General features: G+C 38.0%; 1 protein-coding gene across 1 annotated transcript; it reads right to left on the reverse strand.

Moving 5' to 3' along the window:
* Positions 1–965: 965 nt before the first annotated feature.
* Positions 966–11,124, reverse strand: LOC141003208 (uncharacterized). Its single transcript, XM_073474495.1, has 12 exons — positions 11,061–11,124; positions 10,263–10,529; positions 9,676–9,799; positions 9,027–9,101; positions 7,849–8,030; positions 7,640–7,748; positions 7,055–7,179; positions 6,200–6,314; positions 5,003–5,077; positions 3,149–3,291; positions 2,007–2,124; positions 966–1,856 (listed from the first exon to the last, which is right to left on the reverse strand). The coding sequence occupies exons 1-12, from the start codon at positions 11,122–11,124 to the stop codon at positions 1,763–1,765; spliced, it is 1,491 nt and encodes a 496-aa protein (XP_073330596.1). The 3' UTR covers positions 966–1,762.
* Positions 11,125–14,798: the final 3,674 nt, after the last annotated feature.

Genomic DNA, 14,798 nt, shown 5'->3' on the forward strand with positions numbered 1-14,798 from the left:
TTCTGACCCTTCTGTAGATACCAGCCACCTAAACACGCCAGCTTTTTTTCATCAAGATCCATCCATGTTAAATTATCAAAGATGTTGAAAAACGTCTTATCCAGCAATACTGAAGCATGTGAGAAAAGAAATTCCTTCAGTCGTCTCTTTATCCAGATCTGCTTCAAGAGTTAATGGGTCTATTTCAGGCTGAGACCTAAATTTACCAGAACTAATAAAGGGACTGCTGAACACACTTCCAGCTGTTTCGTCTAACCATGAGATCCAATGAGAAATACATACAGCAGAAACTCTAATTCACCATCTCAGGCATGCTGTTTTCACTTGCAGTCAGTAGATGGCACCACTGTACAACAGTGTATGTAGGAAAATTCACTGTTGAAGGCAAATATGTATTGTCCTTCCAGTTCTGTGCAGAAGACTACATAATTTGCCACAGTTTGTACAGAGAGCTGAAACAGATTGAGACTGGCTCTCTGTTTCAGTCTCAACTCCAGCTGTGAGGATGGGGATGAAAAATGGGACCTGAGACGTCTTCTACACCAGCTACTGCATTCTAACTTTAATTTTTTTACAATACAACAATACAAATCCACAACACAATGATAATACACTGGATGTTACAGTCAAAAAGATGTGAATATAATACACTTGCTTAAGAGATCATTGCATCACTGACACGACTACTTACAAAGTTCTATTCATTGCTCTAGCTTTATATCTTGAACATTCAAAACAGTTCTTAAACTAAATGCATTTTATTTCTATATATTATTCATATATAAGCTCCTGCAGAGCTGAAGCTGCACATTCCATCAGTATCAAATCTATTTAGTCCTTTAGCCAGTGATTGAAACAGAAACCCAATTTCCTTTCTTTCACGGCAAATTCATCCAGTAATTTTTGAGATATTTTAGTTTCACTGCCATCTAAAAAAAATAATAATACTTCAATAAACAATAAGGATCAGTAAGCAATACATTTAATACTGAATGACAAAGAGGTGAGTATACAGTTACAAGACATAGTTGAAATAAATGCAAATTACATTACAGCAGCTGACGGTGCTGTCAAGCATCGGTAAACATTATAGCCCTTGATGCTAACGTTAGCTAGCATGCTGCTGTTGACAGAAGCTGAAAAAAAAGAAAAATCACATCCAGACTTATTAAAACCTTCTGCTTTTGTTTTCTCTCGCTACAACACCTTACTGCAGCGAGTTGTTGCACCACACTAATCTCTATTTTGTTTACATCTGCTTCCCCATTAGATCACGTGAGTGGCATCACATGTGAGCCCACGCCCATGCTGCTCCACAGTGTTCAGTGTTTATTCAAAATTTTGTGATATTGAACATGTCGCTCGTGCAACCAAATTCGACACTGCACTTCCTCAGGTCCTCTGCAACAAACCTGAAATATGCAAATAACATACAGACCGACAGACAGAGATTCCTTGCTTTATAGTTAGATACTGTTTATATTTAATTATATTTAATGAAGTGGATTTCAAGAGGAAAGAAACTGAAGAAATAGAGAAATAAGTGAATCTCCCACCACCTCATGTAGTGGAGGATGAACATCACAAGAAATCCTTTTTTTTCTTTGTCCATACGATTGTATGTACAATTGAAAAATGTCTGTATCTAAATATGAAGAAAAACAAAAGGCTTACAAATGAAAGGTCACCAAATGCGTACCCCACCCACCCTGTAATCCCTCCAGCCCCTGGATCAAAGGGATATCAAAATACGGCTTCTTCCTCAGTGGGCTTGTAGTTCCAGCGCCTCCAGTAGAGTCCTGAACAACGGCTCGGACGAGTCCACACAGAACATTTGTTTATTTTTCAGGGTGACACTGTGAAACAAAAGACAAATATAGATACAGTATAAAATGCGTATTTTGTATATCTGCAAATATTACTGGATCTGTGGTAAGACCTTGATTGGCATTGATTATAGGTTTTGCATAGCTTTCAAGCTGGAATCGCAGTGGCTGGTAACTTACAACATGTAGACAGGACAGCCAAATGATGACACATCCATCTTCAGGGATTGTACGTCCTTTGGGTCAACGTTGTTCCAGTTTTCCAAGGGAGCACAGCGCAAGCATCCTGCTGGCCCCACTGTGAATATATATAATCTTAGCAGCTGCAACTTCACACTCAAAAGATGTTTAGTTGGGACACTGCAAGCCCAAATAAAGCACATAACATTGCTTATTTGCAATTAAGAACTATTTCTTAATTGAAAAACAACCATTACCACATTGTACGTCCAACCAATTAATTATACTATAAGCCCAAAGACAATACTAAATCGATTAGCATTTACATCACATCTACATTTGTTTTTTATCAGCCTGCAAAAAACAATATGACCCATGTGAGAGTGTATATTCAAATTTTACTGCTTATTGCACTTCAGGCCGTACTAACTAACTTAAAAACAAACTGTAACTTGCACTACAGTCAGTCACAAATAAATGAAAAGACGCCTAGCCTTATGCATTTGGGACTTTTTGTTGCTTTAACCGAAAACTGAGGCATGTACCAAACCATGATTTCTGTGTTCCCTCACAACTGTAATATCTAAGACGGAAAGACAGACAGACAGACAGACAAATAGTTTCAGTCGAAACAGTACCTTTGTTATTAATACAATTTAACATATCCGCCTTCAATAATGGATTAAAATGTCTTGTTACGCAGGGCTCTACAGTCCCTAAAAAAATGTATGTGCGGACCGTGAAAATGATTTTGGCGCACAGTGTGCGAGCGAAGGTCACAAGTTACCAACACAACCACTAGTTACTGTCACAACCTATAAAACTGGCTCAAAACTTTCCCGTGGCTTCAATATGAAACACTGTAAAAACACTGTCAAATCAAAAAAATTTATTGTGCTGCCTATTTAAGTGTGAAGTGTTAAGCATCAATAAATAAACATTTTTTGTGCTCCCATATATTTTACTTTAGGAGCACATGTGCTCGTTGGAAAAATGTCAGTGTAGAGCCCTGTTACGTAGCATTCGTATCGGTGTCAACAAAAATACACACACCACAGGGAATGATCTGACATAAAAGGACAGTCTGAAAATTAATGTATGTTTTGAATTCTTAAAGTTAGCACATCCAGGCTAAAACTTACCTTCTCCTCTCTCACCAATATATCCTACTTCTCCTCTCTCACCGACAGGATTAAGGACAGGACCAACTACGCCTGAGATAATTGCGACCCCGTTTGGAAGCCCATCATCGCGACCTGCCTCAGCTGCAGGTTCAGACTGGCGGCTGCGGGAAGGTTGAGAAATACAGTCTTATCAGTAAATCAAATAACAGGAAGTTTTTACTGATGCTACATTTAGAACATGTGCAACAGTGTATCAGCAAGGAAATGGCTCACATCTGATAAGCTACAGAAACTGTGAGCAATTACAAGAAAGAACACATCTACTTTTTACCCAGTCATGCAGATAATTTTTTTTCTGTCTCTGAGTTTTCTGCCTCCAGCAAAATACAACAGCATTGAAACAAAAAACATTAATAAAAACAACAGCAATTTGTAATCCAGAATTCTCCAAGAAAGATAGTTCCTACGTAATCTTTTGAAAATGCATTTTGTGCATTATCTAGTTCAACAAAGACATTGATTCTGGTCCCAGGCAGAAATTTAAAGACAGTTATATTAAAGGAGCACTCCAGTGAATCGATATTGCACTTCTGTGAAGTTCAGGAGCTCAAAAGAGGCAAAGGGTCAAAATCAATCCAGCAGAGGCTGAGACATCCTGACTTTAGGGCTCTATCTTACGCCATGTGTCATTGCTAGTGTTAGACCGACCCAGTTGTCAAATTTCACGCCCTGGGTGTGTTGGTCTTAAACTGAGGTGTGATAGCGCACTGCTATCTTGAGGCAGCAGAAAGCGACTGTGCCATAGACCAACAAAAAGCTGGTCTAAAGTCAAAGGTGCAGTAATTTTCCTGCTATTTAAAAGACACTTTATTCACACAGTAAGATGCACCAGGTTCACAACAAGCATACGCTTTGTTTTTATCATAAGAGAGGGTGCTTTCAGTTATTTTAAATGTTTCCCATGTTTAAATGTCATTAATATTCTCCTCATTTAAGACATATTTCTCAGTGAAGACGAGTGCCACTGTTTAAATGCTCCAGGCCCTGTCTTTTAGAATAAATGGGAGATAGCACCCAAAACACACCTGTGACCAATGAAGAGTCTAAATACAACCCCTATATGTCATGCCTTACTTTGAGCCCAGTTAATCTGCTGTTTAACCAGCAAAATTGACTTGGACATGCCCTAAATGCATTTGCACCATGCGCTTTAGACCAAGTGCTATAGATCATTTAAATAGGGCCCATAGTCTTTAGTTTGGGTCAAGCTAAAAAAACATTGGATTGGATTGGTCTTTCAAACTCTCAACACAGTTTGTAACACAGATTCAGTGACAAATTTTAAGTCTTCAGGCCCAAGCTGAGATAACCCTGATGGCATCACTATGACATCTTCAGGGTTATTTTATCTTACAGTGTATTCGGACAGAACACAAAGCCAATTTTAGAAGTGGTTAAGAGGTGACTGCATCCATAGATAATGGAAAGATGTGAGGAGACTCATTTCCAACTTGCTCCTGGTGGCACAAGTCGGAAATGTTTCACCTTGAGCAATAAATGAGTGCGTTTCCTGCAGCTTAATGGGTTAGCTTCATGAACACACAAAGAGGAGAGGTGAAAGGAGAGCACACCTTTAGAATAGAAAGCTCATCAAACATAACACTGTTTTCACAAGACAAACTGGCTTTACTGAACTTGTGAAAATTTGTGGAGTGCCCCTTTAAATTAAAATGAGCAAAAACTACTGCATGGCTACCACTAGAGGTAAATCATACTTTTTTTATCATGTGAAAGGACCACCCTTTTGATTTTTATGTCTCAGGCTAAATATTATGTATTATATTATGTTAATTTGGTAAACAGGTAACTTACGGAAGAGCAGATTCAAGGTCTGCTAGGAGGCTGAGTGCGGTCACACACACCTCCTGGCCATTCATCAGTGTCTCACTGGAAAACAGGGGTCCAGTTAGGGTCAATTCAGTTTGCACTACACATTTAAAAGATACGTTGAGCCAATACTACGAGTCAACAAGGAAAAGACGTCATTTAGACATTTCAGTTCGATGGAGCCCCCATTTAGTCGACTAACAGGATGTATGATATTCCATCAGTGAACAGTAATTACAAGGTGAAATTGGGGCAAGTAATAAACGTTATGAAAACGTCTTGTTTGAAACCCTTATTAAGACTGTCAGTAACCAGCTCAAATGCAGTTACAACATCAACATGTCACAAAGAACAAATTTGTGTCATCATCTTCATAATTTGTTCAATTGTAGGCTGAAAGTGAGACAGTATTGATTTGTTTTAAGTATTTCTCCAATGTCACTGGTAGGTGAAATTTGGTCGACGTAATTTCGACGCATTTAATGTTTCATTTAAAATGAAATAAAATTTATTGTTGCAGTTTGTTTTTTGGGGGTTTCTATCCTCTACAATGTGCAAATAATAAGTTGAAAGCCAGTATGTATTTTCCCAGTGAAAAATGGTCTAAATGTGAATGTTTAATCAACGCCTTCTGTGTGTCTGGGCCTTTAGCGTTGACCACAGTAACACACCCTTCGCCTCTGACCTCATGCACAGTGCGTTTTTATCCAGTTCACTTTTCTCAGTTAGCTTTTCATATATTGTTAATAGTATTTACTGTTTGTTTTGTACAGTGTTTTTGATATTTTTGATAATCACCTCAGTGTCTTAGATAAATGTTAGCAACATTAGCTGGTCACTCAGCTTATTTCACTTTCAGTCACTATGGCTTACTCCGTGCTTGGAAGAGCTGCCAAAAACTAAAAGTGAATGAGGTACACTGTCTTGCGAAAGCACGTAGTAAAGCTCCAACCTTGTTGCTTATAAACTTGGCAGTGCTTTACAGCAATTTAGTAGCCAGCTAGGTTAGCAAGCTGGCAACTTTGCTAGTGAGGTGATTATCAAAACAATCAAAAGTGACTAACTTTAGGACGAAAAAGCACCTTGATCACTATCAGACTGGAGGCATAGATAACATTACCTTAGAATTGACACAGGAAGTAAACACACACACACACACACACACACAGACAGAGCACTTACATATATTCAGTTGAGTTACAAGCTTCACCGAGGGGCCAAATCATTGTACTTAAGACTGGGGAGGTTTCATTTGGAGGTTTCTGCTGTCCGTCTTGGCACCAACATCCATCGCTGACTAAAGCAGATAACACAATTTCCCACATGTACAGTAGATGTAGACCATATGCTGTTAAAGGCTGCAACAACTGGTGATTAATCAATTTGTTAACTGACAGACAATCAACTATTTTCTTAATCAACTAATTCTTCAGTCATTTTTTCAAGCAAAAATTCCCAAAATCATCTACCTCCAAACACTGATCAGATCAAACTCCCCAGCACGAGCACTTCGTTCTACTACATCAGCTGGCCGGCTGGTACCGCCATCGCTAAGAGCAAACAAAGACCGCCCAGCGAAGTCGCGACTCTTCTCTGTTCTGGCGCCCCAGTGGTGGAATGAACTCCCGACCAATGTCAGGACAGCAGAGTCACTCGCCATCTTCCGCAAAAGACTCAAGACTCACTTGTTCAGACTTCACCTTGAGTACTTTTGTACTTAAGTTATCCTGGATAGATAGCAGCTACTTTGCTCAGATGAGGGCTTGAAAATTGTTTGTTGTCTACTTTATCGACGGTGATATGTTGTGGTTTCTTTCTTCTGACAAATGTACTTATTGTAAGTCGCTTTGGACAAAAGCGTCTGCTAAATGCCCTAAATGTAAATGTAAATGTAAATATAAATGTAAATGTAAATGTAAATGTAAATGTAAATGTAAATCAGATCCAGGTTCTCAAGTATAAGAATTTGCTACTTGCTTTTGTCTTTGATTGTGGAAATAACATCTAAACAAGTATAAAAATGACATTTTTACTCACTGTTTTTTGGTGTCGGGTCTAAATGATCTTCATGGGGAGGAGGACTTTCCAGTTTCTCCACCATTGTCTTGAACTCTGATTGGCTTGGGTGCGAACAGAAATCGTTTTCATCTTTCAGGCGACCACTGCGAACCAACAGGGAGAAATAGAAATCATTATTTTGTTCTCTTTAAGCAATGATACTATGGTTATACAGACAATTTAAGGAGCATGTGTGAGAGTTTTCATGTTAGAGATCTCTGTCTAACACTGTCATCGACTATAGAAATATGGTTTATAATAACTTCTGTGTCGGAAACCCATGCATCAAACACTGGCTCATACAATTTAACTGTCTTTTTTGCATGATTCTGTTTGACAGTGTATACATCTCATGGCCTACATACGACTGAGTGGATTGTATTCATGAATATGTTTTTGTTTGATTATTTAAAATATTTTTTTTGAAAATGATCATCTCTTTATCCCTACATATCTGGTAAATACTGAATCCTACCAATTCTCGTATATAAAGTCATAGATAATGCATGGATACAAAACCTTAATAAAACTGTTATCTGTGAAAAATAGTAGTAGGAACCTTACTGAATAAGGACAGGACAGGGAAATGATTGCATCATCACATTCAGGAACTGTGCAGCATTTGGATCCACACTGTCCAAGCTTGTCTCGAAGACGCAGACGTCACAAAAAGCTGTGAAGCCACATGACACAAACCTTTAATCTATACAATGCTGCGTGGTATTTGTCATCACGTAACATAAAATCTGTCACTCTTTTGTGGCAAAACTCACATTCATTCCCAGGTTCTCTTTCTGCAGGATGATCATAAGAAGAATGATCTGTTTCTTCTGCCGAAAAGCTCAACAAGTTAGGTAGAGTGGTTATGGGTAACTCTGTGGTTGGGTCCAGCGGAGCAGCAGATGTGACCAGTTCTTCATAGCTAGGTGCCTCAGTTGCAGGTTCAGACCAGCGGCTGGGGGTTAGATGAGTAATCAACTTGCAGGAAGAGATTATTAAAACATGTTATCAGTGAGGAAATGGCCTAGGCCTATATCAGATATTATAAAAAAGTGACACAAGCATTGCCAGATAAAAGGTTAATATTACAGAACACATTCAACTTTCTTAATTTTAATCAGTAGCCTACGGAGCCCGAGCGTCACAGTGAGAGTTCTTTTAGGACCACTTTTGTGTTACCTTGCAGTTATTATTGCGTTATCTCGCAATATGCCCTCGCAAATCTTTTGTGTTGCCTCTCAATACTTTTGCATTCCCTCGCAATATGCTTTGTGTTACGTTGCAATACTTTTTTCCTTGCATTCTTTCTGAGCTGTGCTGTTATGGATCAAACATGCCAATCTCTTCGCCTCTCTCCTGGTCTTCTGCTCCTCCTGTTGGGGTCACTCATCCACCGGAGCTGCGCTTCACTGTCAGTGTCTCTGGGTTTTCTAGGTAGAGTGGACAGGCCTGTCCGCTCTACCTGGTGAGTACAGAGACACTGCAGCTGCGACAGCCAAAGAGGCCAGTGTGTTTGATCCATAATAATGCAGCTCAAAAGGAACAGAAGGAAAACGGGGAGGTAAGGAGGTAAAGGTAAGGTAAAATTGCGCGGTAACGCAAAATGTATTGTGTGGGAATGTAACACGATATCCTCAACACGTCCTTCCCTACCTGACTCTTTTTACAGGAAACACAGAAGTACGCGATAACAAAACAAAAATTTTTTTTTTACGTTCATCAGTTTGGATAGTCAATCGTTACCATTTTAGTTATTGTATTAGTCATTGTTCTTATTGTGGACAGCCCTGTATAACCATTTGGTCTTGCTGCTTACTGACATCACTGAGTAAGTTTGTTTTAGCTCATAAAAAGCCCCTTTAAGATGGAGGTTAGTTAGGCTAACAGATCTAAACTGAGCTGTTACTGGTGAAATCTAGTATACATTTGATATCAGATAGCACAGACTCACCGAAACAATTCATTGTAGAGAGGTAAGATTCTGGGTGTAGTCACACAAACCTTTGTGCCATCCATGAAGTTCACACTGGAAAATGGAAGTTGGGGTCAGTTCATTTTGCAGTTCTTTCAACTGTGCTTCAAGTTTATCTACAGAACACAGTCATCTTAAAAAGGGTTAGGGTACGTGTCTTAAAAACAGCAGTAGCTAACAAGTGGCTAAATAAGACTACAGAAGTCATAGACATTAAATTTCATCAAGCCGAACACGGAGACTCATCACTGGACCGTCTTTACAGGTGGACTTCCATTGCAAACTATTCTAACTATAACATTACAACTTGTAGAATGTTCAATTTACAGAAGACATGTATAGTAATAGTGTAGTAAGACACTAGTGTTGGCATCACGCAAGGCACGCAACCACAATGTAGTCTGTTTAAAGCCTAACAGTTTTTTTACTTCTAGCAATTTAATTTACGATTCAAAAATCACAAAAGTGCTGTTCATCTGTGAAGATTATCTTACTTCACAAAACGTCTAAGTATTATAAGCTTGTTTTTGCCACAGAACTTGTTTTCTGCAATAATCCAAAAATACAATTCAAAAATCCCATAGACTTTTTGTGGGGCTCAACATACGCACACACGCAAAGCACTTACATGAATTCAGTTGATTTACATGATTCAGTAGGGAAGGTTGTTTCTAGGCTTCTAAATTGCAAGTTTTCAGCTGGAAGTTCACTCTCTACTTTTTGGCAGTGACATCCATAGATGACGTGACGACCTGAAAAGACAAATGTGAGAATTTCCTGCTTTCATGCATTATAGTTAATTGGATAGTATTGGGTTTGGACTGTTGTTTGGGCAAGCACGTTATCAGTTTGCGTTTTCAAATTTATTCACAGCAAAATCTCTTGATGACTTGATGGAGTTAAAAAATGAATTTTAAAAATATTCTGTACGATAGATTGCATACCCTATATTCCTTTTATAATAATAAAAACACAAATTAAAAAGATATATTCAAAATAACTACTGGTCATTTCTATAATATATTTATAGAAATGATGATATATGGAATATTACACATACATTGTTAGTATTTCTGACACAATCAGCGTAAGATAAACAACCACCAATAAATAACAAGAAATAAGTTGACAAAAGTCTAAATCTATAATAATCAACTCTGCACTATGACAGGTTCATATGATACCGGAAAAAGGATTGTTGAATAATGGTCTCACCGTAAAAACTCAGCGGGGCAATCATTGGTACCAAAGTGTCACTGGTTGTCTGTGGGTCTGGTTGGGTTGTCTGTTCAGGTAGTTGGGTTGATTCCCGGAATGTAGGGGTTGGCTGCGTATGTGGTTGGGTTGAAGGTTTGGTCGGGTGGGCGGACTTTGTGGGTTTTTGGTTAACGGATTTGGAGTCATCTGACATACGCAGGCAGAACTCGCCGAAACGCACAGAAGTGTCAGGTTCAGGTGTTGTTTGTGTCTTCGACTGTAAACCTGGAGAGGACAAGACAATTTCAAATGATAAAGGAACACTGCAAATATACTGAACCAAAGTCTTTTTTAAAATAATGCAGAATTTTGAGGTGTTTTCTGAACGTTGACCCTGTTTGGGGGTCCAAAAAATTCAAGAGCCATGCATCTTTGATTCCAATTAGACATTTCTGTCAAATTTGAAGAAACTCTTAGGAATGCCTTGTTCCTGGGATATGGAGTTCACGAGAATGGGACACCATGAGGTCAATGTGACCTTTACCTTTGACCACAAAAATCTAATCAGTTCATCCAAGTGGACATTTGTGCCAGATTTGAAGAAATTGCCACAAGGTGTTTGAGATATCGCGATCACAAGAATGTCACTCCTATGATATTACACACGCACATCATGTGTAATAAATGTATAAAGATTATGGGGCACAAATAGCCTGGAAGCACTGTTATGAGTAAAATACATGTACTAAAGTCTAGTCTTGCTATAGAAAAGCAAGTCCATTCAAAGTCTACAAAAAGATCAACAACTGAACTCACGCTCTTCAGTCAGTTGGAGCAGAAAAGTCATCAAAAGGAGTTTACTGACGATGTCGAGGCCCATCATGGATCTGGATCATATCACTAACAAGCTGTCAGTCTTGCTGAATGGTTCAGTTCTGATTATGTGCGCTATTTTATTAACAGGAAACTTGTTATCTGATCATGAAGCAGCAAAGCAGGAAGGATGTTTTGAAGCAGAAGAGGCCTTATTAGGAAAGTTATTTTTTTTATATTAAAGGCTGTTAAGTGACCTAATTGAAAGAAAAAACATATCAAGCAACGTGAAACAAGACAGGAGGCTACAGGCTCGCAATAGTTTACTGTGGGTTTGAACCATCAGTAAAAAAATGTTCTTTCTATGGAACTTGGAGGTGAGATATTCCTTGTAGATGCAGCATATACAAAGCTACAAGGATACTTCTATGCGTGGGTAAAAGGCTGTGTTGGGTGACATTATTTTAAGTTGGAGGGGCACTGTGTAGTTTTGTAGAAGAAATTCAAACTCAGAAATTTAATATTTTTATTTAATACAAACTCAGAAATATGTATTTTTTCCATAAGTGAATAAACAAGCTGTTCACAGAGGAAAATAAGGCCCCCAGAACATTGTTTGAAGCTAGAAAGGTGGCAGGGTCCGCCAAATATAAACAAAGTATAACATAGTACATAACTGCATCCTGTAAGGACAACGCAATGCTTTGTTTATTCAGTTTATTTGGTTTGTTTATTCAGTTATGAAATCGAAGAGAGTTGGTCTGACAAAAATGCCAAATGAAGTTTCAACAATTCATATTTATTTACTTTAAATTAAACAGGTAGGTTCAATTTCCTTACATCGTGGCATAACACTTGAGGCACTTCAAACGGAGAAAAATGTACAAAAATATTCAAATAACAGAAACAGAAAATCTGACTGAAATGGGGGGAAGGGATTGGTCAAATAAAAGTGTTGATTTTATCAGCTTGGCCCAGTAGATGTGGTCAAAAGTTAAACAAACCTGCCATACGGGTGATTTCGTCCCGGAGCATGTACTGTTTGTGTTGCAATTAAGGACCCATATACTAGTTTATCCATTTTACAACATCCCACTGCATGTTTGGATCTACTGATGAAACTTCACTCTGTCTGTGCTGAAAACAGCTGCTCACAGTCGTTTTTTGTAGGATATAAATAGATTGTAACACCAATCAAGATTTGAATATAGCTCTGTGTGTATGTTTGTGTGCTGGAGAGCTGAGTTTTTCATAATTTAACCACAAAACTATCAGCACATCTAAAGCAGGAAGTATGATGCTAACACATGTACATAACATGTGTTCTATTCCCACAGGTGTAGTTTATTTTAACCTTCTCTTTTTTTTCTATCAAGGGTAATTAATTACTGCGTATCAAGAATCTGTCTGTCTTTACAAAACTCAGCAGCACAGCAGTTGAGGACTAGAATGAAGTGTAAATTCTTATTTATGTGGATTTTGGGAATGTTTTCTTTATTTCAGTTAATAAACACTTGAAATGCACAAGAAAACATCAGCAATTCTTTTTTGACTTTTTACGGAGCCCTGGCGGTGACATGGATGTGTTTGGTTTTTTTTAGAAACACATGGGCAAATTACTATCTCGCTTTATTTCATGAACTGAAATGCAAAGTTATTTTCTTAAAAAAAATGTCTTACTAATATGCAATAATCTTAAGCAGTAGGCTAACATGTGACTGTTAAGACCAGTACTTGAAGCATTTTCCTGGTACAGCTAATGAAATGATGCCATTTCTTTACATATAGTATCCCTGCTAAGAAGCACGTTCATGCACATAAAGCAAAGCAACATGAAATGAAAGAAGGGCACATGTTATAAATGTATCAATCAAAGACACATACTACATGAATAACAGTGGTCTGATCCATGTTGCTACCAGCATCAAGTTACACTCACCTGTCAGAGAGAGACTCTGCAGAAATAGTGGAAACATCAGGGCATGGTTCTGTCGGAACTGACGCTTCAAGGCTGGAAGTTGATGCGTCCCTCTCATAACTATAGGTCACAGAAATAGGCACCATCAGCACATTTGTAAAACGTCCAGTTCAAAGTCTATATGAATGAACGTCACATAAATACCATCTAATGTCATCAGCTTACAACTACAATACAAACCATATTCACAGATATATTTAATCTCCCCGTGACCTCTGAACAGTGGACTTGGCCTCTCACACATGTAGCACACAAGATGTAGTCCGCCTCTCACATACAGCTCGTCTGGCTGATTTCCAAACAGCCCAGGGTAGCAGTACATGTGTGAACACTGCTATATGGATCAGATCCACAGCACGTGTAAACGTTGGTCTGCGTGTAAACGGTGACGTTACATGTAAACGTGAATCCGAGAGCACAGTTTACAAATCCATTTACTCCAACAACAGAGAGATCTGTGGTCTGTGTCCTGTTGCACATTATTATCAAGTGGCATGTTTCACTAAAATGTGATTAACTTATTTTCAGAGGAAATGTTGAGACTGGGGGAAGATACAGCACATATACTGTGTAGGGGAAATGTTCTCAACAATGGGAGCTTATTGAAAGGAACAACTACAGCTCTGATAGCTGTCCAGTATTGACCACAATTGCTGCACTGCAAAAATGCCCTGTCAAATGTCAGTGAAAACATAAAATGTATTAATGAATCATGATATTATTTAATTCCTTTGTTTGTAATTTCTCATTGTCTTATTTATTTATTTTTTTAATTAATAAAATAAAGATACAGTTTCAAATACTGCTACAAAATACTGCAACCAGAAAAAACCCCTAACACGAACTATGGACATGCTAATATGACTCACCACACCTTCTGCTGCTTTTTTGTTCCTTTTACTTCTTTGAAAAAAGGTGGAAGAATCTCATAAGATGTAAGTCTTGTATTATAATTCTTTAACTTTATGTTGTTGTGTTGTTGGTGTTTCCTTCAGTGAAAGTTGTCTGCATTTTGAACTCACGACTTGGCATAGGCACTTAGGTCCTGGCTCATACTTTGTGCTAACCTCTGACCTTTGTGAGTTATTTTAAAGGAGGTCCTTCAAAAACATATATACATATACATATATACACAAGAAAACATATGCTATGGAGAGGAGGTCACCAGAAGATGACAAGATGATATAACATGATATGATGTGATATGATATGATATGTGTAAACACAGTTTAACAAGAGCAGGTTAAAAACCTTACTTTTCTCTACAGTCTGTGACTAAGTTCTTGTGTATACACACAATATACAAGCATCTATGAAATCAATTAATCTGAATTCAATTATTTTCTCCATCCTGACCTCAATAAGTAGGTTAGAGTTGTATACATACCCCTGTGATATTTGTGAATATTTGGACGTTGCTGTACATAGATTTGACGTGTGTGTGTGTCAACTCTCTGTCAGTGAAGAAAGCTAAGCTGGTAACTGCAGACTGCAGGAGATGAGTATTGGAACAGTTTCTAATATTCACAATCAATATGTTTTGAAAAATCTGTATCATGACGACAATGTTGGCAGCTATGAGTTAGCTTGTGACTCGCTTTCATTAGTGGGTGTTAGATTGTTATGCTGGGATGAAACTAGATGTATTAAATAGATAAAACACAGATGCAGTGAGATGTTTAACACATTTAAAAACTGAAAATATAGAGAATAACTCAAAACAGACTTACAATACAAATACAAATACAAATAATATAAAAGGC

The sequence above is a fragment of the Pagrus major genome, chromosome 10, assembly GCF_040436345.1.
Source record: "Pagrus major chromosome 10, Pma_NU_1.0".
Classification (NCBI taxonomy): Eukaryota; Metazoa; Chordata; class Actinopteri; order Spariformes; family Sparidae; genus Pagrus; species Pagrus major.